General features: G+C 35.8%; 2 protein-coding genes and 2 non-coding genes across 5 annotated transcripts; 3 read left to right on the top strand and 1 right to left on the bottom strand.

The window, feature by feature from the left end:
• The first annotated feature begins 335 nt into the window (after nt 1-335).
• LOC113284425 (phosphatidylinositol 4-kinase beta 1-like) lies at nt 336-10,344 on the top strand. Of its 2 annotated transcripts, XM_026533891.1 has the most exons (17): nt 336-515; nt 682-2,274; nt 3,382-3,567; nt 3,664-3,712; nt 4,515-4,647; nt 4,747-5,272; nt 5,775-5,855; nt 5,946-6,068; nt 6,586-6,655; nt 7,018-7,115; nt 7,200-7,304; nt 7,603-7,656; nt 8,370-8,513; nt 8,660-8,713; nt 8,831-8,905; nt 9,275-9,358; nt 9,543-10,344. In XM_026533891.1, the coding sequence occupies exons 2-17, from the start codon at nt 865-867 to the stop codon at nt 9,642-9,644; spliced, it is 3,294 nt and encodes a 1,097-aa protein (XP_026389676.1). In that variant the 5' UTR covers nt 336-515; nt 682-864; the 3' UTR covers nt 9,645-10,344. The 2 variants fall into 2 exon arrangements, with proteins under 2 accessions (XP_026389676.1, XP_026389670.1); XM_026533885.1 differs by having other exon boundaries at nt 336-2,274.
• Nucleotides 10,345-14,606: 4,262 nt separating this feature from the next.
• On the top strand, nt 14,607-14,679 carry TRNAR-UCU. The gene has a single exon. It is a non-coding gene; the product is annotated as a tRNA-Arg (tRNA).
• A 192-nt stretch (nt 14,680-14,871) lies between these two features.
• On the top strand, nt 14,872-17,310 carry LOC113284419 (putative clathrin assembly protein At1g03050). Its single transcript, XM_026533874.1, has 3 exons — nt 14,872-15,027; nt 15,158-15,863; nt 15,968-17,310. Exons 2-3 carry the CDS (start codon nt 15,191-15,193, stop codon nt 17,110-17,112), a joined length of 1,818 nt encoding a protein of 605 aa, XP_026389659.1. The 5' UTR covers nt 14,872-15,027; nt 15,158-15,190; the 3' UTR covers nt 17,113-17,310.
• A 1,187-nt stretch (nt 17,311-18,497) lies between these two features.
• Nucleotides 18,498-18,569, bottom strand: TRNAT-UGU. The gene has a single exon. It is a non-coding gene; the product is annotated as a tRNA-Thr (tRNA).
• Between the last annotated feature and the right edge of the window lie 8,317 nt (nt 18,570-26,886).

Here is a 26,886-nt window from a genome sequence, read left to right as displayed (position 1 = left end):
CAAATTGAGAATGAATTGACTCTTATTGATGGGTTGGCATTGGACCATTCATGCATTGCTCACCCCATGAACAAAGTAAGGACATTTGCTCACCTTGTGGATTGACTGCTAAAACCATGTACACTATATTTTTAGCATTTTTTTAATTTTCCCAGTCCGCTCTTTTGACACGAGAAAGAACAACAATTGGGCTGGATTAGTGGAGCTGGAGCGTAGATATACAGAGAGGCAGCGTATCAACTGAAATCAGAAATATCGTGTGATGCGCATTAACCTGAACAGCGCACGTTAGCAAATCATATTATCAATTTAATTATTGTCCCAAAAATGTCCCTGCGTTTAGTTGTTTCTATCTTTCTCTCTCCTCTTCGCCAAACAAAAACAACAACGAAGAAGAAGAAGGAAATTTGAAAACCCTAGTTTTCCCAAAATTCATACTACTGATAAATCCCTCTTTCTCACCATTGGTACAACAAGTCTCATTCTCATTTGCTTGATCATTTTCATTTCTCCTGGTAAGTTTCACTCTCTTCGAATTCATTATTTTTCTACAATTCTTTTGATCAGAGGAAATCGAAGCTGTATTCAACTTTGAACTAGGGTTTCTGGTTCTAATTTAGCGTTAATTAGCCAAGATCATATCGAAATTTTGAGTTTCATTTCATTTCTCTACCCGATCAGATTAAATTTTGCTGCTGCTGGTGGTGGTGCTACTGGTATTCAGTTTGGAAGATTTTTTTTACTGGATTTGGTCTATTAACTGGGGATTGATTAGATTTTAGGAGTAGGATTACTTTTTCTTGGATTTGATATTTTGCAAATTAGGTTTTAGAGATTAAGGCAGCATATGATGGTAGATTGATAATGGTGAGACTATTAGGGTTAAATCGTGGGAACTCTGAGAATAATTCACCACGTGAGATTGTTCGTCCTAATCTTCTTAGTGAGAGTGGAGAGAGTGGTTGGTTGATTCGTTTTTTTGATTCTGCGTTTTTCTGTGAGTGGATCGCAGTTAGTTATTTATACAAACATGAACACCCAGGTGTGCGAGACTATCTATGTAATAGAATGTATACGTTGCCACTCTCGGGGATTGAGAGTTATTTGTTTCAAGTATGTTACATGTTGGTACACAAGCCGAGTCCGTCGTTGGATAAATTTGTGATTGATATCTGTTCAAAGTCGTTGAAGATTGCGTTGAAGGTGCAATGGTTTTTGATGGCGGAACTTGAGGATTCGGATGATAATGAGGGGATTAGTAGGATACAGGAGAAGTGTCAGATAGCTGCAACTTTGATGGGAGAGTGGCCGCCTCTTGTTCGGCCAAATGCACCATCTAGTCCTATTAGTAAAAACCAAGTCCTGAATAAGCTACTGTCGACGCCACGTTTTTTGTCACTGTCACCGCCAACGCAAAGGTCATTATCCTTTTCGCCATCTTCAGAGAGTAATTCTTTGCAGGAAGAAGGTAGTAAATCTCCTGAAGATAACAAGATTTTCAAGAAGTTTATTCCTGGGGCAAAAGTCAGAGACGCATTGCTTTTCCGCAAATCGGTGGAGAAGGACGACGATGACACAGAGAAGGATGGTTTCTTCAAGAGGCTTCTTAGAGATAGTAAGGATGTAGATGAATCGGAGAAGGATGGCTTCTTTAAGAGGCTTTTGAGAGACAGTAAGGATGTAGATGAATCTGAGAAGGATGGGTTCTTTAAGAGACTTCTCAGAGACAGTAAAGAAGAGGATGAGGAGCTTATGTCGAGCTCAGAAGGGTTTTTTAAGCGGTTGTTCCGTGATAACAAGAATGAATCTGAAGACAAAGTAGTTGGTCCTAAGTCGGGCGAAGAAGAGGAAAAGGATGAGGAGCTTATATCTAGCTCTGAAGGGTTTTTTAAACGGATATTCCGCGACAGCAAAAATGATTCCGAAGACAAAGTAGGACCAAAGTCATCAGAAGATGATGAAAAAGATGGGTTCTTCCGTAAATTTTTTAAGGAGAAATTTGATGACAAGAAGGACGGTAAGGATAAAGGCCACGATGAAGATAGAAGAAGCTCAAATGTTGAAGAGGAAGAGCCTTCAGACTTTCCGTTATTTCGCAAATTGTTTCGTGTGCATCCTGAAGATGCCAAATCTGCTGTTCCGAGTGAAAATGGTAATTCTGATGCTCCAATTGAAAGCAGTCCTGGTACCGAGAACTTCTTCAAAAAACTGTTCAGAGATCGAGATCGCTCTGTTGAAGATTCGGAGTTGTTTGGTTCAAAGAAGAATAAAGAGGTCAGTATAAGTATGTAACATGAGTTTGAGTTTTATTTATTTATTGTTGTTTCATGCTTTTAGTTTCTGCAACCATATATTAAGCACCGAAGTTTTGTTAGAATTATAGATTTTTTTTTTAAATATTGAATCTGAGCATTAGATGAATAGTTAATTGCATGGAATTAATCAGAAGTGGTAGTGTAATTACCTGACCGCAAATCGCTAGGCTGATTGTAGTAGAAGACGGCCTCTGTGCTAACTTTTAGTTAGCAACAGTATACCAGTTAGTACTTAAAAAATGCCAATATCACGGTTTCGGGATGAAATTCATTTCCATGACATCAACATCACCTAAGAGAACAATTATTAGTATAGTGACAACACTCAATAGAGAAGCTACAGCAAACTGTAAATTCAATTGACTGTGAGACGAAGAGTATCTGTTTTTGTTTCAAACAAGTTGGAACTTGGATGTAAAACTAAGACTTGGAACTGAACATTTATTACTGTTAAATTTGTTTGATTCAATATTGCTGCTACCTGTCTGCTGCTTTAGTTCATCTTCGTCTTCGTGCATCTATAACTCCGCATCAGAATTCGTGCATTTAATTATTTGATTATACCTAAACAAATATGTAAACAGAACTATTAACCAAACTCAGGCATCAGAATTCGGTATTGTATTGGCTATTTTGAGCACGACTACTGCTTAAGAACAGTAGACAGTCTTGAGCAATTTCAACACGAGACATAGCATAAAATGTTCCAAGAATATGGAAAAGCCTAAACCACATTAAAAAGAAAAAGGAAAAAGAAGGTTAGATTATGTTAAACTTAAACAGTCCATGTTGATATTAGCTCGACCGCTTTCGAAGAAGGTGTAGTCAGTTTGTGTTTTGTCTTTTGACCAGCACACAATGTTAGTAGTAATGTGTCGTTCTCTTTTATTATCAGTGATTATGAGTTGTAATAATGTACTACTGTGTCACTTGTTAACATCTTGAAGAATTTACATTGTGAATAGCACAGTTAGATCACATTGTTAGGTGATAACATCATTGTATAGTTTGTGATTGTTATGGCATTCACTTTTATTTTATTTATATATTTGGTGTTTGTTTGCAGAAGCGTCCAGGGTCACCAAAGCAAAAGAATGACAATATACATGCAAAACCTCCCTTGCCGATTACGTCTCAGATACGCAAAGGAGCTTATCACGATTCATTGGAATTTGTTCAAGCACTGTGTGATACATCTTATGGCCTGGTGGATATATTTCCAGTAGAAGATCGCAAAAGTGCTCTACACGAGGTTGATTGGTTTTGCTTTCGTTTTACATTGATTCCTTCATTTAGTTTATTTGTTAGCATACTCATGATATTATCATTATGCTCCTTGTCTTGCTAGTCACTCGTGGACATCAATGCTCAAGTAGCCACTGCCCAGAACAATGGAGGTACATTAATTTAATCCTGACTGATCTGTGTATGCTGTTGATCGGGTGGCAGAAATTTTGTACCCTCAGATGTACTTCACTCTATTAGTTGCAAGATAGTCACAAATTTTTGAAATATATCCTGTAATGCATTCAAGAAAAGTCATAATGTAAGCCCATGCACCTATTATATAGTCGGTCCTTCAACTGGTTTTTATAAGTCGTTTCATGAGTTTAGGGTGTTAATATGATTGAATGCTGGTTATCATATTACCTCTGATTCTTTACCATCTAAAATGGGTGTTTGAACAGTGAGATGGATCATATTGTTATTATTACTGACAACCATAACATCGGCTGATACAAATATGAACATTTTCACTATAAAAACCAAAGAGCTATCTGGGTAGTGATCTGAAAAGTGTAGTCAACTAGTTTGAAAGAGATTTAGGTGGTAATGGCTGAAGTGCAAATGGGTAATAATAACATCACAGTGTGGAAATTCTGAGGTTTCTTTGAAGTATAAAATACAAATGTAGTGATTTTTTGGGGGCTATTGATGAATGGCATTTGTGTCTGATGCTTCTGCAGCCAAATGTTAAAATTGCACTAATTTGATTTGAGATCATCAATATGTTATTTTCTACTGAACATATTTCAGAAGTGCTTTATTATGTAGATAGAGAAGTTCTGAAACATTGGTCATTATTCACCATATTGTTCTTTCCTTTACCATTTGGTTTTCTTAGATATACTTGAACAGTATGAAGTTTAAATACCTGCTCTATGGCTCTGTTTTGAATATATTCACATGTATCTGTAGGGGTGTGCTTTCCAATGGGAAAGGGGATGTATAGGGTGGTTCATATACCTGAGGATGAAGCTGTTCTTTTGAATTCTAGGGAAAAGGCACCTTACTTGATATGTGTTGAAGTTCTAAAAAGTGATACAACAAGGTAACTAGCGGAATTGCATTATGGATTTTGTATTGTAATAATTAATGCCTCGTAGCTAAAACCCATCATACTAACACTTCGGTTTATATCTTCACTTAGCACTACTAAAGATACATCCAATGCTCAAAAACTATCGCGTGGAGGGATTCCTTTGGCCAACGGAGATGCACAGCTGCCGAAGCCTCCTCCATGGGCATATCCTTTGTGGAGTCCACAGGATGTAAACAGCAATGGTACAGATGGAATGTTGAGATCTGCTTCTCAAGCCATTGATCATGCAATGGCTCATTTATGGGAGACCAAAGTGAAATTTGTTAATGTAAGTCTCACTGTAGAAAAGCCATTGGTTAGCCTGTCAAAAGACAGTGCATTAGCTGAGACAGAATGCAGAATCAACGGCAGTATGCATCCGTCGGTTTCCACCGGAGCCGCAGTTGATAAATGTGAATGTGCAAAGGATTCCAGTTCGATGTTAAGAATACAAGATAATCATGATTTGGAATGGGTAAGAGTTGTGTTGACAGCTGATCCTGGAGTCAACATGGAGGATATCGAGGTTCAACAGCCACCCCGCCGCAAGGAGCACCGCCGTGTTCCTAGCACAATTGCTATAGAGGAAGTAAAGGTGGGCCTGTAAGTGAAAGATATAGTAGGGTCATAAATGTTATAGAAATGCATTAAGTGTGAAGTACAGTCACATATTTTTCTGCCTGGTTAGAGGATTGGAGGATCCTTTCTAGTGAAAGTGCAATTAAGCTCGACACCGACCAGTATATCTTGTGATATTATATCCGGCAATGCATGTTCCCTTCTGTTCGTGAGCTATATTTCATGAGTCAGCTTGATAAAGACCCAAAAAAAGAAGCCAGCTCCTAATCAATCATTTATAGCCATTCTATTTTTCCTAGCACACAATTTGTTTAAGGGTGCCATACAGTCATTATTGCAACATTATTTATATGCCAACATATTTTAGTTTTATTTCTTTCGGCATTGTATGGCACTAATCTTATTAATAGTTGCAACAGCAACATCATATATGCTTGTTGCTTTTTTTCTTTTTTCTTTAGAACCTCGCATCCACTTCAACCGTTTGGTGCTTAAATTTTCAATACTGCCTTCTGTAGGCTGCTGCAGCTAAGGGAGAGGCACCTCTTGGACTGCCGCTAAAAGGGGCTGGTCAAGGTTCATCTGAGGCGCGATCTAAGGTGAACTCTAGCCGAAGGGATATTATATTTTACAAATTTATTAGTATTTGGTATAGTTTGTACTGAGGAAGATTAAATCAATCGATTCAGGATTCAAATGGTGGTGTTCCTAAGGCAAGTGATGCCTTATCTGGTGAACTTTGGGAAGCTAAGAAAGAACGAATTCGGAAAGCTTCAGTCTTTGGAAAAATACCTGGTTGGGAATTGCGTTCTGTAAGTCGTTGGTGTATAACTTTGTTCCTTATTGTGAAAGTAGAGTTTTGTTTTGGCACACACTATATGTGCTTATATTTCATAAATCAAGGCCTAGTGCACAGTTGAATAACGCTCTTGCTGTAACTTAGGATCTTTCGAGTTCACAGTTGCACATGACATGTACTAGCCTTTCATAAAATCTCAAGGTGACCGTCGTCTGTTGAATAAGGCTACAGGTTGCTGGCTTATAGCTGCTGCCTAACCTTGGATCTTTCTTGTTCAAATGATATGTAATAACCATTCAAAAATCTCAAGATCTAGTTCAGGGCTGTATAAAGCATGGCGATATTCATATAACTTATGACTATTCTAGTTCATAGCTGCACCTGAATCTCGTTTTTACAATTTTGTTTGTTCTCTGATTGCATTGGGTTGGTAAAATCTTTTGTTCTATGTACCTTGAAACATTTAGGTCAACTATATCATAACTGCATTCACTGGTTGTGACAATTTGGCTCTTTTTCCCTCTTTGTAGGTCATTGTGAAGAGCGGGGATGACTGTAGGCAAGAGCATCTTGCTGTGCAACTCGTGTCTCACTTCTATGGTAAGTACCTCAGCTCGTCAGATAATCTTGTGTGAGTATAGTTCTTGAACCAGACTGTGCTACACTATACCCCTTACTACCCTAGCTGATTTTGCTTCTTGTCCAAATTGATTAAACACAAGAAAATTTGTAATTATATACTGAATATGATTAATGCCTGGGATGGGCACATGTGGTGGTAATTTTTTTAATCCACAACCATGGCATTCATATATTAGCTTACTTTCAGAAAAGATGAAATATTTGGCTAATTAGGACGTTTGTGAATCAGTCAAGATAGAGTTTTACAAAACCCAATAGCTGTGATATCTCCGACTTTTTGTTCCTTCTATTAAAGTTGCCTTTCTGGTTATTGATATCAGATATATTTCAAGAAGCTGGTCTTCCATTGTGGCTTCGCCCATATGAAGTCCTAGTTACTTCTTCTTATACAGCTCTCATTGAGACAATTCCAGATACGGTTCGTTTCTTTTATTATCCGATCTTTATTTTAGAAAAATAATTTCTTAAATTCTCAGTTAGACTAATAGTATTCCTATTTTAGGCCTCAATACACTCTATAAAAAGTAGGTTTCCCAGCATCACAAGCTTGCGTGAGTTTTTCATTGCTAAATATGAAGAAAATTCTCCATCTTTTAAGCTTGCCCAGGTATTACTAACTTAAACCTTTGTGATTTATTTTTACTTGAAACTATGTGTTCTTTATATCCTTGCAAGATAATTATTATCTGCTCCTTTTGCATGTCTACCTCTCAAGGGTGCCAAGAAGTAGCCGCATATATCAGAATTAATCTGCAGACTATTCAGACTAACCACTACTCAGAATTGCATTTTGAGTAGCTAGTTTATATGAACTTTTTATTCATTCTTTTTTGACAAAACTTAATACGAATTATGCTTGTATATATGAATGACCAATTTATTCAGTAATCTTTCCATTGTTGCAGAGGAATTTTGTCGAGAGCATGGCTGGGTATTCAATAATGTGTTACCTTCTACAGGTGAGGCTTCAATTTTGTGCCTGCGGGCTTTACACATACACTAACTTACTCTCACCCACAGATCCACATCTAATAACATCACAGAAAAACTTCGTCTGCCTTTTTTCCCATGGGTGGATTTTTACGAGCCCTTATAAGTCAGTGTTGTTTATCTGGTTATTGGTAATTCATTCTGGATTATAGAGGGGTGGATGCTGAATCTCAAATAAGAAGTTTCCCAAAGTCTGGATTGTTTTTTGATGTTGGCATGTGTAGTTGTTCTTTTCCTCTGTTTAGACTTGTGAGAATTTTTTGTGTGCATAATATCAGATTTCGCCTGAGCTGTTCAATTTGCAGGTTTAGATTAGGTCACCTGTAAAACTTTGAGTGTTCACTTTTTCTTCTTATTAGACGTATATAACGTATAAGTCGGGTCTATAATGAAATCATATATTCACCATTCATGGATTTGGAACCTTGTATGCATATTTAGGAAGCTAGTGCATAAGTGAGTTATTTGTGAGTGGAAGTGCAAATTTGAATGCGAAAGGTTGATTGATGATGTTTTAAGCATGTTGTTGTGAACATAAAATTTGCTACCTTCAAATTAGTTTTATAAGATGGTTCCTAAGTTTCGCTTGGTTGATTTTACTATTTCTTTTGCATATTGATTCACCCTGGAGCTAAGCTCTATGCGTATACATCTGCTAACTCTATGACTGTTACATGTCCAGGTCAAAGATAGACACAATGGAAACCTCCTGATGGATGAAGAAGGACATATCATACATATTGATTTTGGATTTATGCTATCAAATTCACCGGGGGGAGTAAATTTCGAGAGCGCACCTTTTAAACTAACTCGTGAACTCCTAGAGGTCAGTGCTCTATCTCAGTTTTTAACTACAATATTAATGATTTCTTGTACTGTAGAATTGAACTTGCTATAAAAATTTCATTCTTTTGCATTTTCAATGTGGTTTGCTTAACATACTGGCGCTCATCAAAATTATTCTTATTTTAGGTCATGGATTCTGATGCTGAAGGAATACCGAGCGAGTTCTTCGACTATTTTAAAGTACTAAGAACACGTCTAATTTTTCCTTGTGTTCCTATGTTGCTATCATTTGGGTTTACTATCATGTTCTCTTTAGGTTGAATTCTCATATTATTTTATTTTGTTCTATATCTTCAGGTTTTGTGCATACAAGGTTTTTTGACATGCCGTAAGCATGCAGAAAGGATCATACTTCTGGTTGAAATGATGCAGGTATGGGAAATTTTGAAATGTTGTATTTTTTTTCTGCCACACCTTCCAGCAACCTGCTGGGAATATCCGGGACCTACAATCTGGATGCCTTCCAGTAACACATTCATATAGAAAATATGAGCCACCAAATGAAAATGCGGAGACAGTGATGACATCAACTATTGAAAAAGCACCCAGGATAGCAAATCTAGGTAGAAACAGATATTGCAACTATGAACCCAAAGCTTCTTCTAGAGAAAGCTCGCAGATTTATCATGCAATAACACCGTGCATGTAGGCGACAATATAAAAAACTGTTGGGACAATAATGTTCATTTGGTTGTTGAAAACTCCACTTCATGCGGCTTTACAATGTAATGTTGAATTCAGGATTCTGGTTACCCATGCTTTAAGGGTGGTCCGCGGACAATACAAAATCTACGGAAGCGCTTCCATCTAAGTTTGACGGAAGAGGTAAATTTCCCCATACCTTTCTGTGTTTGTCATGTCAACTCAAGTATGTCCTCATGATTTCTACACCTCTTGGTTCCAGTCAAAAGGTTTTAAGTTTTACTTGTTTCAAATGAAAAGTTAATTTATGCAGCATCACAATATTCTGGTTAGGTTTCTAACATGTGCATTTAATGTTTTTAAGCAGCAATGTGTCTCGTTGGTTCTGTCTCTGATTAGTAGCAGCTTAGACGCATGGCGGACGAGACAGTATGATTATTACCAGCGGGTTTTAAATGGGATATTATGAAGTTAGTAAATTTATGACTTCCCGCATGATCCCTATCTAAAGATCTTTGCAAGTTCAGTGAGGAGATCTCTCCAGCTACTGGGTCGGTTTCTGTTACCAAAAAGCCGAGCTTCCATGAGAACTCCGATCGGAGGTGAGGTAGAGTTGGATTACCATACTACTGGTATGTTTTGGCTGAGTGTGAGAAATGTTTGTTGTATCGGCAGATTATCGTTAGAAGCTTAGGGTTCGAAAGTATTGTAAATGGGTTTGTTATTCCTTCTTTTTTTCACCTCATAGAGAAGGGATTGGTTGATAGTTAGGGCCCAAATTACAGGGATACCACTTTACTGCCCATCTGAATTTCGCATCCTAGTGTACAGAAGTTGGATTCTTAATTCTGATGGAGATGATTATACACAAGAAAAAGACTATATAATGGAGTGGAACAATCATCTCAGTGTCGAAGGTAGAGATTCTAGGGACCCCTAGAGTCTCAAATTGTTGGTCGAAATATTAATTTTCTGAAATGTATCCCAACTGATGTTTTATATAGTATATACATGTCAAGATTGATACAACTGAAATCTAGATGTAAGAAGTAAGGACTGATTTTGAGGTTTAGATTTCGGGCTCTCTTTTATCTCATTGTACTCGCAAGACGAGTATGAGTTCCGATACGGTCTAGTCTCTTTTATCAATCCAATTGTGATTTTTTTTGCAAAACGAGTATCAGTGCGTCTAGTCGCTTTTATCAATTCAATTAGTATGAATTTTCATTTGCTCAATAGTAAAATTTCATTCCAAAACTGAATAGAAACACCAACCTGAAAGAAAGAAAGAGTGAAACCAAGGAAAAAAACTATATATAAAATCTCAAGCATGGAACCTCTACCGACCAGGGTCAAAATCAAAATCAGAGCCTTTTGTCCCGGAACAAGTACATGGTATTATTTCGTAAAAGAATTATCTCATAAAAATGTGGTAAAATTTTCACGTCGGATCGCCAGTCTAGAAGTAACTTGCACATAGACAAGATAATTTACTATGTGCAAGTTGAAAAGTTATCGAAGAAAAATAGAGTTCTTCTTTTATCGTTTAGTGGTTAGGTTTCAAAATTTGCATCCGAACATTTATTTAGGTTAGAGTTTGGGATCCGGACCATAAGTTAAGAACGTGTAATTGGGGATACTTTTTTAATTGGGGATATGAATTACTAATTCCATCCAATAGTGTCCGTTAAGGGGTGTTTTTGGGGCGGAAATACTAAAATACCCTTCCATCTAAATTAAAATTTAAAACTAAAAATCAAAATCAAAGTCAAACCCTAACAAGTTCTTAAAGATAGGTTCAATTGAATTGTTGTTGAGCAAGCAGAGAACTGGTGCTGATACTAAGGAAACTGGTGCTTTTGGCTATGGACTAATCTGTAGAAATATTTCAGGGAACTGCAATGGAGAGGCTCAGGCAAAGCCTTAGACCCTGAGCAAGCAGAGGCTAGAGCTCTTCTTAAAGCTGTTTTGTGGGCGAAGGAACAAGGGAAGCTCTCAATCCACCTTGAGGGAGACTGCAACAATGTGATTGATGCATTAAATGGAAATCTCTCATCCATAAAATGGACTACTGCAAATTTAATTTCTGATGTTTTAATAATTCTTAGAACTCATCCATAAAATGGACTATGACAAATTTAATTTCTGATGCTTTAATAAGTCTTAGAGATTTTGAACTTTGGGTTTACTCTCATGTTAAACGAGAAGCAAATGATTTAGCATACAAAATTGCCAAAAAAAAAAGCAATGTCTGAAATTCCCTTCTCAGTTTCAGTAACAAACTTGCCTGGTTGGATAAGTGATTTAATCCAACAGGACAAAAACAATATGTACCCTTCTCTATGATCAATAAATTTCTCTCATTTCCTATTAAAAAAAAAGAAAAAGGTACATGATACCCAATCATATTTAAAGTGTTGTTGTTATTTTAAAACTTCGTTTGGGTTAGAATCATATACTGAAACTTTTCACCTTTTCTGGATATTCTGATAGTTAACTTAAAGTTTCAGTTTCAATCCACTCCCGGCTTGTGTTCATGATGAATACCCTACTGTTTTTTTTTTGTGCCGGCATGGTTTTTAGGATGAAACCACGCCGATACTTGCTATTTCAGACAAATTTTCGGTATGTTTTTGTCTTCAAACCGGCACGGTACACTTGGGAATCGACTATGCCGACACTACAACTGGCATGCTCGATAATGAACTTTCCATGCCGGCAGTGTACTTACAATTTCAAAATTGAGGGATTTTCTGTATCAGAATGGTGAAAGCATGAATATCATGCCGATTTGGTCACTGTCGGCATGGTATTCATACTTTTACCATGTCGACACTAAGTTTTTCAAGTGCAACAATGAAGAAAAAAATCAAATTTCAATACATTAATACCTATATATGAGTAATTGGAGCACTTTTATGTTCAGCTTGTTTACTTTCCTGTGTTGGTTCTTCACCTAAACCTCCATGATCATAAATATCTTGATTTGATGTTGTTGCATCAATAAATTCAATGATAATGATTTATTCTAATGATTATCAAACTAACTCATTAACTTAACTAATTATATTTAACCAATAAACATGATTAATAAGGGGTAGATTAGGAATTATATAAATTATCCGGATAGGGGATGACCTTGATTTACTATTTAAATCCCGATTTTGTCTTTTTCCTATATCCGCCAATTAATAAAAGAATCTCCAGATTGTGTGTTCTAAGTTAACTAGCAGAATATCCAGAAAAGGTGAATATATAATGTGAACAATCTTAATTCACTCATTTCCCTCCTTGACCTTAACTGTGAGGCAATTGTTAAAGAACAATAGACATTTTTATTCCTGACCCAACTTAACGTACATTATAAAAATTGAATTTTTTTATTCCTGACCCAATTCAACGTACATTATAATAATTAAATTATACTAAATCAAAACTCTATGGTGGGCAGTTCAGATATAAAGGTGAAATTTTTACTTTATTTTTTGCCGCTGCATCAAATTCTTCGAGCACAAAAAGGTTTTTCTCAAATTTGGGGAGAGTTCTTCTCTTTTTAAATTATTTCATTTTCAAATTTTCTGAAAACACGAGGTACAATAACCACATCCAACTATTTTGTTCGGCAATTTGTATGGACTAAGCTGCAATATAATTATGAGAGCACCAAGTTACCGAGTCTCAATCAGATATATATTAAAGAGCTTTATCTCTTTCTCAACACAATCTGTGAATCAAACAGATACAAATCTGTGAACCTGATTGTTATGAGAATTACTCGGATGGTACCAAAGACCAATGACCGAGTGTCAATCAAGTCCTTCCCAAAAAACAAGGTCGGATTTATCAAATGTGATTGAACTGCGCACAACGTGTGATATTTCAATTATATAATGCGGAAAAGAAATAATACAGACACCAGAAATTTTGTTAACGAGGAAACCGTAAATGCAGAAAACCCCAGGGACCTAGTCCAGCCTTGAACCCCAAACTATATTAAGCCGTTACAGACTCTAGCCTACTACAAGATAACTTCAGACTGGAATGTAGTTGAGCCATAACCAAGTCTCATACAGATTAAGGTACAACCGCGTTCCTTACGCCTCTTGAATCTCGGAAGACCCTGCACATTTGATTCCCCTAGCTGACGTACAGCCTAGAAGTTTCTACGACCCAAAGTCGAAGACTTATAAACAAATCTGTATCCCACAGATAAGTCTATTCTATTTGTTGTTTCCGTGTTAAGATGAAGACAAGGTGAACAAGAAACTCAACTAATAATCCCGTCTTATACTCCCGAAGAACAACCTAGAATATTAGTTACCTCAAAATAACCTAACTGATTAACAGAAGAAGTTATTGTGGTATCACAAGAGTCTGAGACGAAGAAACTGTTGTGATTACTTTTTATATCTAACCTATCAGAGATAAATCTCGAGAAAATCTTAGCGAAGATTAAACTCAATAAGATTAAAAAAAAAAGATCAGGATACGCAGTGACAGAGAAAATAGTTGGACCTGCCTTCACGAATCCCAAATGAAGTCTTCAAGTCGTTAATCCTAGCAATGGTTTTCAGAAGAACTGGAAACCTAGTTTAATGGAGAATTGACTCTAGTATTCAACTAGGACACACGAGAGTGTCGGGATTTGGTTTCCCAGATGCTAGAGTTCTCCCTTATACAGTCTTTCAAATCTGGGTTGCTTACAATCAAAGCTAAGATAGCTTAGTAACAAAGCAATTAACATTCACCGTTATGTGAAATCCTGATTTAAGATTCAAGCTAAGTCTGCTTAGCAAACAAGCAATCACTCTACACCGTTATATGATATTTGCTTGATACACACAAATGAGATATACCTATATTTAGATATGGGTGAACCGTACCTAAACGTGTATAACAAGTTGGCTCAATAATTGTTAACTAAAGTTAGCCATATGAACACTTTTAGCTTAGCCATAATGAATCCAAATGCAAAATCCTTATTGTGACTCAAATGTGTTTCTTTTCCCAATAATTATGGTTTGGAATGTGCCCATGACCCCAAAAATTGCCCAGAGAGTAAAGACTTAAAGTTTTTCGTGGAACTTCTGTCTAGGAATTGACCAAGTAGATGGTCTAAATGTGGACTAATCCCCTCCAACTCTGAGATCTATACGAGTGGGACCTTCAAAAATATTTTGGATGGCTGGATTTTATTGATCCACATTTAAACCGTAAAAATTACTCCATGTCTAAGTGTTCTCGAAATCCATATCCCGAAGATATACTCATGTGGCACAAATCTTCTGAAAAACCTTCTTTGAACTTGAAAGAGCATGGATCAAAGTCCATCTTCAACGTTCACTTGTGTGATAGCACGAAGAAAGACCAAAACGTGTACATAACTGGTTCAAAGAGTTTCAGGATGAACGAGCAATTTTGAGGCATAGAAGCACCCGTGGCCTAATGGATAAGGCGTCTGACTTCTAATCAGGCGATTGTGGGTTCGAGTCCCACCGGGTGTGTACTTTTTTTTCCCTCATGTTTTTTTTTACCATGCTTTCAATCTCACACCTTAAACAAGAGATGCCAAATTGTTGGTTTGGGAAAATAAACACGTGGATAATTAGTGTCCAATGAGTTGTAACTTAACTTAACAATAGGCTAGAAACGGGCTTATATTAAGAATCACTTCATATTTTGACATGCTTAATTTTTGGTTCACAGAAGAACATCAAAGAAGAAAAGAAAGCTTTACATTTTCCAAAGTTTTCTTTTCTTCTTAATTTCTCTCCCTTTTCTTTGTTTCATATAAATTCTTCATCGCAAAACAACAAGGCATTCAGGAATTCACAACACCGCATTCAGGCCAGGTGCGATTTGCTTCTGCTTCTTCCTCTAATATCACAATTTTTTTATTATTTTTACATTGTTCGATGGAGATCTGCATTTATATATCATTTATTTTTTAAACATTTGCGTTTTTATATTTCATTTTGACAGTAATCTTCATCTCTGCGCGCGTATCATCTATCGATGGGTGGACAAAGCAAAATTGTGAAAGCTCTAGGGGCAGTGAAGGACCAAACAAGCATAAGCCTAGCCAAGGTCAGCAATGATGACGCAGTTTTAGCAGATATTGATGTTGCAATTGTCAAAGCAACAAGACATGAAGAATGCCCGGCTGATGAAAGACATGTCCGAGAGATATTAAGCTTAACTTGCTACTCTCGTGCATATGTTAGCGCATGTGTCCACACTCTATCAAGGAGACTCAGCAAAACTAAGAATTGGGTCGTGGCGCTCAAAACCCTAATGTTGATCCATCGACTTGTTTCGGAAGGTGATTCAGCATATGAGCAGGAAATCTATATCGCGACTAGGCGAGGATGCCGGTTACTTAATTTGTCTGACTTTCGCGATACCGCTTCATCCTCTGGATCTTGGGACTTTTCATCATTTGTACGTACGTATGGGTTGTATTTGGATGAACGTTTAGAGTATCGGATGCAGAGTAGACGAAGACGTAGTCAAGCTAGTATTCCTAGTGTTGAAGGAGAAGCGAAAGATGGTCCCCCGGAGGTTAAAGAAGAAGATTTGTCAAGCGTAACTGCGGAAAAGGATACTAAGAAGAAGCTGGAACGTGTATTTAATAGAGCTGAACGCCTTCAACTTGTCCTTGAGCGGTTCCTTGCATGTCGTCCGACGGGTACGAAATATTATTAAATAATCGAGTATTAATTAATGGAGTTTTTCATCTGTATGCAGTCACCAGAATTTTATCTTATATGCTTTTTACGTACATGCATGCAGGCGAGGCGAAATGTAACCGAATGGTGATTATCGCATTATATCCTCTGGTGAAAGAGAGTTTCCAGATATACTTCGACTTGGCAAAAATAGTCTGCTTCTTTGTTGAACAGTTCATGGAACTAGACGTCCCTGTATGCACAAGAGTGCACGAGCTCTTTACTCGCATAGGAAAACAATTCGAAGACCTTGATGTTTATTACGAATGGTGCAAGTCAATGGGGATTGCTCGTTCTGGAGATTACCCAGAAATTGAGAAAATCACACACCAAAAGTTGGAGATCATGGAGGAATTCATTCGAGAAAAATCAAACTTGGTAATTTACAAGAGAGCTATGAGCAAGAGGCAAGAAAGCATGAAGCAGGCGCCTACTAAGGAAGAAGATGGCGAAAAGGGCGACGAAGAAGACCCGAACGAAATGAAAGCATTGCCACCACCAGAAGGTCTTGATGTAGAAAAGGCTGAAGAAGAAGGTGAAAATGAAGATAAACAATTAGTAGAATGCAAGAAAGAAGATGAAGACCAAAAAGAAGCTGATTTGTTGAATTTATTCGACGATGAAACCATGGCTAGAAGTGAAGAACAAGTAAACAAATTAGCTTTAGCATTATTCGATGGCTGGTCTACAGAAGTGCCTACCAACGCAACAACTAGCGGTTCTGCATGGACAGCATTCGAAGAAGATTCCGGTGGTGACTGGGAAACAGCTCTGGTTGAATCGGCAAGCCACTTATCTAACCAACAAGCTACTTTTGGAGGTGGTTTTGATATGTTAGTTCTTGATGGCATGTATCAACAATCAATAATGGCACCATTAAGTCACGCAACAGATGAAGGAAGTGCGAGCAGTGTTGCATTACGGCCAGTAGACCCGAAACAGCCAGTGATGTTAGCATTACCATCTTCTTCTACGCCTAACGAAGGTTCAACTACAATGGGGAGTCCATGGGTAGATCCATTTGCAGCGTCAACATCGGTTGCACCACCTTCTTATGTGCAGATGTCAGAGATGGAAAAGAAACAGAAACTCTTGGTGGAGGAACAATTAATGTGGCAACAATATGGTGCGAATGGGATGCAAGGCCATATTAATGGAATTACAAACACAAAACAACCTGGTTACTATGCCACCGGAAGTTACACATAGAGCGCATATATTATTGCATTTGAGGTAGATTCTTGTGTTTTTATAATTGTAATTTTGGGCATGACATACAAGGTTTCCGTTTCAACTGGATGTAGATAATATAAGTTTGTACTGTAAATTTCATAAAGTCATGCAGTGTAGTAGCTGGCTTCAGAAAGAAAAAAAAAAGTCTGGGACCGATAGTTTAAAATCTGCTAATATCCAAGAAATTACAATTTTCTGGAAGAAAAAAATAATCATACATTCCAATATTAATAAACAAAACCTAATGCAGGAACAAGTACTAGACCTGCGGGTAAGACTAGAATGAAGTTGCAAGAAAATTAAGTAGCGAAATTAGGCGATATATTTCGAGTCTTGGCTTCCCCTTCTTCCTATGTAGAAGTAGGCGACATAGCTGGAGTCGAAGCTGCTGCCCCTCCCGTCGATGAATCTGAAGCACATGAAATGGTGTTTGTGCCTTCAGTAGGTGTATCTTCAAATTTGGGTACGTTGACATAGCCGTCGGGGCCATAGGTGGGCCCGACCGCCAAAACCTAACTAGTGACGAATTAAAAGCTGGAATATCAAGCTTCAAGCCATTGTTGCAGTCAACAGGATTGCCACTGATGAAATACTGGTGGAGTTTTGTTACTGGAACTGTGTTGTCACCGGTGTTGTAGGTGGCCAGTGGCGATGTTGGATTACATGATTTGAAATCACAATAAGTGACTTCCATGACATTGGTGGTGCTGGGATCATAAACAAAACGAAGACTGTCATCACCAACTAGAAAGGCTGGTATCATCGCCCACCGAGTGTAATTAAACTGAGCTTGACCGGACCAACCAGCATCATCACCAACATTCCAAACAAAAGCATTCCCCATTAAGGGAACCGCAACAACCAGAACAACCAAGGAAAACAAGAACTTGCTGTTGAAACCCATGACGGAAAAAAAGAAGAAGCTGAATTATCTTGAACAATCAGAGAGTAAGGTAATTCTGAGAGAGGAGAAAAGAGATGAGATTGTGTGTGGAGACTTACAGCTTGGTTTTGGGATGACTTGTGATACTCTAAACAGCTTCAGATTTCTAGTTGTAACAAGAATAGATTCAGAATATTCTCCAAAAAGGCACTGCCTGAGTCTGGTTTGCAAGGAATTGGCTTATACTCATATAAATAATCTTGCAGTGCCATGAGCGAAAAAAATATCAAAAAACAGCGTGAGCTCATTCATGTGTGCACGGTTTTCTTCAGAAAGATCTGAAGTTTACGGGAACCCTATCCACATCGTGCTTGTCATATCATTGCTCGATAGTAACAGAATTGCAGCTGAATAGCTGATATTTAAACAGACAAAAATTTGTTTCTTTTTACAAAGCCAAAAGGAAAAGAAATAAAAATGCCCTCACGCAGGATTGAACTGCGGACCTTCAGTTTACAAGACTGACGCTCTACCACTGAGCTATAAGGGCAAGCTCGATGGATTTCGTGAATTAAACTATCCGTATCTATGATCTCTGTTGTATAGCCGCCTTCCGTCTCAGTTTGGAAAGCTAGGAGGTCTACTACATAACAGAAATAATGACTGTAATTTGAATTGAGAGGAAATCGAAACAGATTCAGCACATATTAAAAACAAGAGACAATATGCACTTCTTGGTATGACCAAATTTGTTCAAATGTAAAGAAGTCTGTCTCTAAAAGAGCACATGTTATTCACTCAAACTTCACCGAATAGCAATATGATTTCTCGTATCCCAGGCTACTTTAACCACAAATAAAATGAGGTATGTTCTTTTCTCTTTGAACACATGAAGGATTTGGTGCATACGTTAGACCAAATGCCCTGTCTGTGCTCATCGATTTTTTGGACACCTAAGACCCTAATGTTGGTTGTCTATTTTCTAATACATTTTCTAGTACATTGTCGAGGATAGAGAGTTTATACATGGACAGGTTCTCTTCTTAGCATCAGCTGGTTCAGGACATGCATCCTTTTCTCAAAACACAAGAGAATCATGTACTTGGGTGTCGTTAAAGGACTGTTTGATACTAGAGTTCCAACTCAGTTCCAGTTTTGCAAACAAACAAAATAATAAATCAAAACTTATAAAAAAATAAATAAATTCTATTGAAATTTCAATCAAAGTGCCAATGCAAATTTCTTAAAAAAACATAAATGTAAATTCCAGTTCCAACACTAAAAAGCAAAACCTAACACAACAACAGCTAGAGTCGCAACTAAGACTAGAAAAAGACTGCTGGAAGAAAATTTAGATGCTGAAGAAGAAGTAGGAGAATCAGGCGGCATAGTAACAGTTTAGGCATCCCCTCCTGCCTCTATAAGAAGTAGGTGACATAGTTGGTGCCCCTCCTGTAGATGAATCTGAATCACATGATATGGCTCCATTAAAAGAGATGGTAAAAGTGTAGCAGATATCATATCCTAGGATGGTTAGAGTTGATAAACTTCACATAGAGGAGTATAAAGACTACCCTCCTTGGTTAAAATCTGTACTGTTAAGGCACAATGTGCCAGAATCTCATTGAGATCAATAAATTCTTTTTTTGTATCAAAAAAAATAAATTCCAAATACTTTTTTGCAAAACGGTAGCTTACCTCTAGAGTAGTTCTTCATTGCTACATCTTTCCATCTAGCAATCCTTCTATCCTACTCCATACCTTGAGAGAAGAAATAGATGATCAGAAAATTGAACAGAAAAAAACCTGCCAAAAAAAGAAGAAAAAAAGCTGAAAATGCCAAATACTTTTTTCAACACGGCTGCTTACCTCTAGAGTAGTTCATCACTTCTACTTGTTTCCATCCAGATATCATCTTCTCCATTGTACCGTTTACTTGACCTTGAGAGAAGTAATAGATCAATGATCAGAAAATTAAGAACACAAAAAAAAATTACCAAAAATAACAAACAGTGTATTTCATAATCTCCACATCATTCCAATTAGAAATCATCCTCTCATCCTCTGTGCTATGAGGTCTTGTTAACTTTTGCACCCGTGCAGAAGCTAAGGAGGGTAAAAATGGGTTTTTCCGTTATTGTTTTCATAAAAGTTTTATTGTTTCTCGGTACAATAAATAGAGCATAAAAATAGAAACCAATTTCCATATATACCCATGAGTTTATATTATATTCGGGAAATTCTTCTCTTCTTCTTTGTTTCGTCTCTTCATCTTCTCATCTCAATTTTTCCCAAAAGTTCAAGATGGAACAAAACTGAAACATTAATATCAAAGGCCGTAACAAATTTTTTTCTGCTTAAATATATAAGATCTTAAAAAGTAGGTAGATCTTTGTATCTAGGGTTTTGTTTTTAGAAATTCCGATCCAGACTTATAAGATGTTGTTTTTGAAATCGTTGATTATAATCAAATCCCTGAATATATTGTTTCAAGTTTTTAGTTTAGAATGTTGTAACAGTGATCAAAATATTTCATTGAATCATAGACTAATTAAACCATATCATTTTATTAACACTAGATGTGATTATGACATATGAGAGCTGCTAACCACGACATCAATTCTCTTAATATCTGAAATCTCAGTGATTGCCATGATTAACCAATACCCAAAATTGGGTAGAACCCATCAGAACTTAAGTAGTACAACCACAAAAGAAGCCATCAACATCATCTAATCCCGTTGATTCTAATCAGCCAACAACATACAACCTATCTCTAAATTCCCATTGCATTCGCTCCATTAATTAGTAACCCTTGCGACTGATTCAAACCAACCTATCATAGAGAATCAATCTCCCAATTTCATGAGTTCACAGCCATGACCAATACCATCAGTTCTTATTCAACTGAACAACAACCCCACACAAATCCACTTCTACTCATTACTTGATACTAGAAGACAAAATCCATCCCGTTTGGAATCTGTATGAACTGATGCTGATAGATTCAAAATCAAGTAGGTGGAAACGAAGAGGAGTTGCAGCCATTAACGTCTTCATTCTCAATACTTATTTTAATAAATAGATATGTACATGTTCAGAAATTGAAAAAGATAACAACAAAAAGCCAATAACAACTACTTTATTTGTTTCTTTTTCTATATATTGATGACTGTACTTCTTCACGGACATTTAAAGAAGACAGAACAGACAAAACTATCTATTCAAATATTGTTTTTTTCCCTAACTACATCTTCATCTTAAGTTAATTATCCCTGCAAAACTATCTATTTAAATATTGTTTAACCAATCAACTATCTGTTCACCTTGTTTTATCTCTACAAACTCTAAAAACTTGAAGATCCATGATCCACTGTAAAACTCCACCGGTATTCCATCATTACCTGAAATAGTCCAAACAAAGAAAATTTTGAAAAACTGTGAGAGAGAGGAAATTGGTTTGAGAACAGTTTAAAAACTTTTTCTTACTGAACATAAATTACATTAAATTATTACAAAGATGGGAAGAATTCGAAGGGGCAGACAAAAATGAATATAAAAAAACATAGTTTCAGATTATACCTGACAAGACGTACTCCTTACTGTCATTTGCTGTTCCAGTGGAGGAAACTGAAAAAATAAACAGTATAAAGTAATGAGTAACAGTGTTATATAAATAAATGTTGCAGCAAACACAAAATTCTAGGCTTCTAAGGTTTAGTAGAGATATTTCATCACCATTAGCAGTCACGTACACCTCAGTCTCTTCATGATATTGAATAGTAGTAACTGCTAGTGAGAAATTAGCACTGAGACTAATTATTATTAAACAGATGATATATTAATAATCCATTGATGAAAGAGGAGAAGAAGACACCACACGATAAAATCATAAATTAACACCACCATGGATTTAATAAGCAATTCATGGTTATTTGGTGCTCTACAACCAACGAAACATATAGTTCACTCTGTGATTTTTCGAACTCAAGTTGGCCTATGATTCTAAGAGAATCAAATGACTAACTTAATGCACCACTAAAAGAATTCTTTATTATAATGTTATTCATTTGCTTTAAAATATAGAGTGGAAACTCAAGGACTGTAATCTAACAACAAATAATCCTCTTTACCATTTGGAAATGTGTCATCTTCAAAATAAAATAGGCAAACGGTAAATTTTTTTAACAAATCATAAAAACCACTACAATAACGAGTATTTTTGCAAAAATAAAGAGTGTGATTACAAATATTTGGTTTTAATTCCAAATATTTTTGATAATGCACAAATCAGATGGTAAAATAATAAAACTCTAAAAGAGATCAAAGTTGTTTTTTCTATTTTTAGTTCCTGTAAGTTATCTCATGTTAAAAGAGATGGTAACAGTGTAGCAGATATCATATCTAGGAAGGTTAGAGTTGATAAACTTCACATAGAGGAGTTTAAAGACTACTCACCTTGGTTAAAATCTTTACTGTTAAGGCACAATGTGCCAGATCCTCATTGAGATCAATAAATTCTTTCTTTGTATCAAAAATAAAAATAAAATCCAAATACTTTTTTTCAACATGGTTGCTTACCTCTAGAGTTTTTCTTCATTGCCAAATCTTTCCATCTAGCAATCTTTCTCTCGTACTTCATATCTTGAGAGAAGTAATAGATGATCAGAAAATTAAGAATACAAAAAGCTTATCAAAAAAAGAAAAAAAAACTGAAAATGCCAAATACTTTTTTTTCAACACGGATGCTTACCCCTAGAGTAGTTCATCACTTCTACTTGTTTCCATCCAGATATCATCCTCTCCATTGTACCGTTTACTTGACCTTGAGAGAAGTAATAGATCAATGATCAGAAAATTAAGAACACAAAAAACTTACCAAAAAAAGAAAGGAAAAAAACTGAAAATGCCAAATACTTTTTTCAACACGGCTGCTTACTTCTAGAGTACTTCATCACTTCTACTTGTTTCCATCCATATATCATCTTCTCCATTGTACCGTTTACTTGAACTTGAGAGAAGTACTAGATCCATGATCAGAAAATTAAGAACACAAAAAAAATTACCAAAAAATAAAAAAAAAACAGAGGATTTCATAATTTCCACATCATTACAATTATAAATCATCCTCTGGTACTCTGTGCTATGAGGTCTTGTTAACTTGTGCACCCGTTCACAAGCTAAGGAGGGTAAAAATGGGTTTTTCCGTTATTGTTTTCATATAATTTTATTGTTTCTAGGTACAATAAATAGAGCATAAAAATGGAAACCAATTTCCATATATACCCATGAGTTTATATTATATTCGGGAAATTCTTCTCTTCTTCTTTGTTTCGTCTCTTCATTTTCTCATCTCAATTTTTCCCAAAAGTTCAAGATGGAACAAAATTGAAACATTAATATCAAAGGCCGTAACAGATTTTTTTCTTCTTAAATATATAAGATCTTAAAAAATAGGTAGATCTTTGTATCTAGGGTTTTGTTTTTAGAAATTCCGATCCAGACTTATAAGATGTTGTTTTTGAAATCGTTGATTCTAATCAAATCCCTGAATATATTATTTCAAGTTTTTAGTTTAGAATGTTGTAACAGTGATCAAAATATTTCATAGAATCATAAACTAATTAAACCATATCATTTTATTAACACTGGATGTGATTATGACATACGAGAGCTGCTAACCACGACATCAATTCTCTTAATATCTGAAATCTCAGTGATTGCCATGATTAACCAATACCCAAAATTGGGTAGAACCCATCAGAACTTAAGTAGTACAACCACAAAAGAAGCCAACAACATCATCTAATCCCGTTGATTCTAATCAGCCAATAACATACAACCTATCTCTAAATTCCCATTGCATTCGCTCCATTAATTAGTAACCCTTGCGACTGATTCAAACCAACCCATCATAGAGAATCAATCTCCCAATTTCATGAGTTCACAGCCATGACCAATACCATAAGTTCTTATTCAACTGAACAACAACCCCGCACAAATCCACTTCTACTCATTACTTGATACTGGAAGACAAAATCCATCCCGTCTGGAATCTGTATGAACTGATGCTGATAGATTCAAAATCAAGTAGGTGGAAACGAAGAGGATTTGCAGCCATTAACGTCTTCATTCTCAATACTTATTTTAATAAATAGATCTGTACATGTTCAGAAATAGAAAAAGATAACAACAAAAAGCCAACAACAACTACTTTATTTGTTTCTTTTTCTATATATTGATGACTGTACTTCTTCACGGACATTTAAAGAAGACAGAACAGACAAAACTATCTATTCAAATATTGTTTTTATTCCCTAACTACATCTTCATCTTAAGTTAATTATCCCTGCAAAACTATCTATTTAAATATTGTTTAACCAATCAACTATCTGTTCACCTTGTTTTATCTCTACAAACTCTAAAAACTTGAAGATCCATGATCCACTGTAAAACTCCACCGGTATTCCATCATTACCTGAAATAGTCCAAATAAAGAAAAATTGAAAAACTGTGAGGGAGAGGAAATTGGTTTGAGAACAGTTTAAAAACTTTTTCTTACTGAACATAAATTACATTAAATTATTACAAAGATGGGAAGCATTCGAAGGGGCAGACAAAAATGAATATAATAAAACAAAGTTTCAGATTATACCTGACACGACGTACTCCTTACTGTCATTTGCTGTTCCAGTGGAGGAAACTGAAAAAATAAACAGTATAAAGTAATGAGTAACAGTGTTGTATAAATAAATGTTGCAGCAAACACAAAACTCTAGGCTTCTAAGGTTTAGTAGAGATATTTCATCACCATTAGCAGTCACGTACACCTCAGTCTCTTCATGATCTTGAATAGTAGTAACTGCTAGTGAGAAATTAGCACTGAGCCTAATTATTATTAAACAGATGATATATTAAGAAGCCATTGATGAAAGAGGAGAATAAGACACCACACGATAAAATCATAAATTAACACCACCATGGATTTAATAAGCAATTCATGGTTATTTGGTGCTCTACAACCAACGAAACATATAGTTCACACTGTGATTTTTCGAACTCAAGTTGGCCTATGATTCTAAGAGAATCAAATGACTAACTTAATGCACCACTAAAAGAATTCTTTATTATAATGTTATTCATTTGCTTTAAAATATAGAGTGGAAACTCAAGGACTGTAATCTAACAACAAATAATCCTCTTTACCATTTGGAAATGTGTCATCTTCAAAATAAAATAGGCAAACGGTAAATTTTTTTAACAAATCATAACAACCACTACAATAATGAGTATTTTTTCAAAAGTAAAGAGTGTCATTACAAATATTTGGTTTTAATTCCAAATATTTTTGATAATGCACAAATCAGATGGTAAAATAATAAAATTCTAAAAGAGATCAAAGTTGTTTTTTTCTATTTTTAGTTCCTGTAAGTTATCTCACGTTAAAAGAGATGGTAACAGTGTAGCAGATATCATATCTAGGAAGTTTAGAGTTGATAAACTTCACATAGAGGAGTTTAAAGACTACTCACCTTGGTTAAAATCTTTACAGTTAAGGCACAATGTGCCAGAACCTCATTGAGATCAATAAATTCTTTCTTTGTATCAAAAATAAAAATAAAATCCAAATACTTTTTTTCAACATGGTTGCTTACCTCTAGAGTTGTTCTTCATTGCCACATCTTTCCATCTAGCAATCTTTCTCTCGTACTTCATATCTTGAGAGAAGTAATAGATGATCAGAAAATTAAGAATACAAAAAACTTATCAAAAAAAGAAAAAAAAACTGAAAATGCCAAATCCTTTTTTTTCAACACGGCTGCTTACCCCTAGAGTAGTTCATCACTTCTACTTGTTTCCATGCAGATATCATCCTATCCATTGTACCGTTTACTTGACCTTGAGAGAAGTAATAGATCAATGATCAGAAAATTAAGAACACAAAACTTACCAAAAAAAGAAAGGAAAAAAACTGAAAATGCCAAATACTTTTTTCAACATGGCTGCTTACCTCTAGAGTAGTTCATCACTTCTACTTGTTTCCATCCAGATATCATCTTCTCCATTGTACCGTTTACTTGACCTTGAGAGAAGTACTAGATCAATGATCAGAAAATTAAGAACACAAAAAAAATTACCAAAAAAAAAAACAAACAGAGGATTTCATAACCTCCACATCATTCCAATTATAAATCATCCTCTGGTACTCTGTGCTATGAGATCTTATTAACTTGTGCACCCGTGCACAAGCTAAGGAGGGTAAAAATGGGTTTTTCCGTTATTGTTTTCATAAAATTTTATTGTTTCTCGGTAGAATAAATAGAGCATAAAAATAGAAACCAATTTCCATATATACCCATGAGTTTATATTATATTCGGGAAATTCTTCTCTTCTTCTTTGTTTCGTCTCTTCATCTTCTCATCTCAATTTTTCCCAAAAGTTCAAGATGGAACAAAATTGAAACATTAATATCAAAGACCGTAACAGATTTTTTCTTCTTATATAAGATCTTAAAAAATAGGTAGATCTTTGTATCTAGGGTTTTGTTTTTAGAAATTCCGATCCAGACTTATAAGATGTTGTTTTTGAAATCGATCAAATCCCTGAATATATTGTTTCAAGTTTTTAGTTTAAAATGTTGTAACAGTGATCAAAATATTTCATATAATCATAGACTAATTAAACCATATCATTTTATTAACACTGGATGTGATTATGACATATGAGAGCTGCTAACCACGACATCAATTCTCTTAATATCTGAAATCTCAGTGATTGCCATGATTAACCAATACCCAAAATTGGGTAGAACCCATCAGAACTTAAGTAGTACAACCATAAAAGAAGCCAACAACATCATCTAATC

The sequence above is a fragment of the Papaver somniferum genome, chromosome 1 (genome assembly GCF_003573695.1).
Source record: "Papaver somniferum cultivar HN1 chromosome 1, ASM357369v1, whole genome shotgun sequence".
Classification (NCBI taxonomy): Eukaryota; Viridiplantae; Streptophyta; class Magnoliopsida; order Ranunculales; family Papaveraceae; genus Papaver; species Papaver somniferum.
The sequence above is the reverse complement of the archived record's forward strand: the minus strand, read 5'-3'. Positions and strand labels throughout refer to the sequence as shown.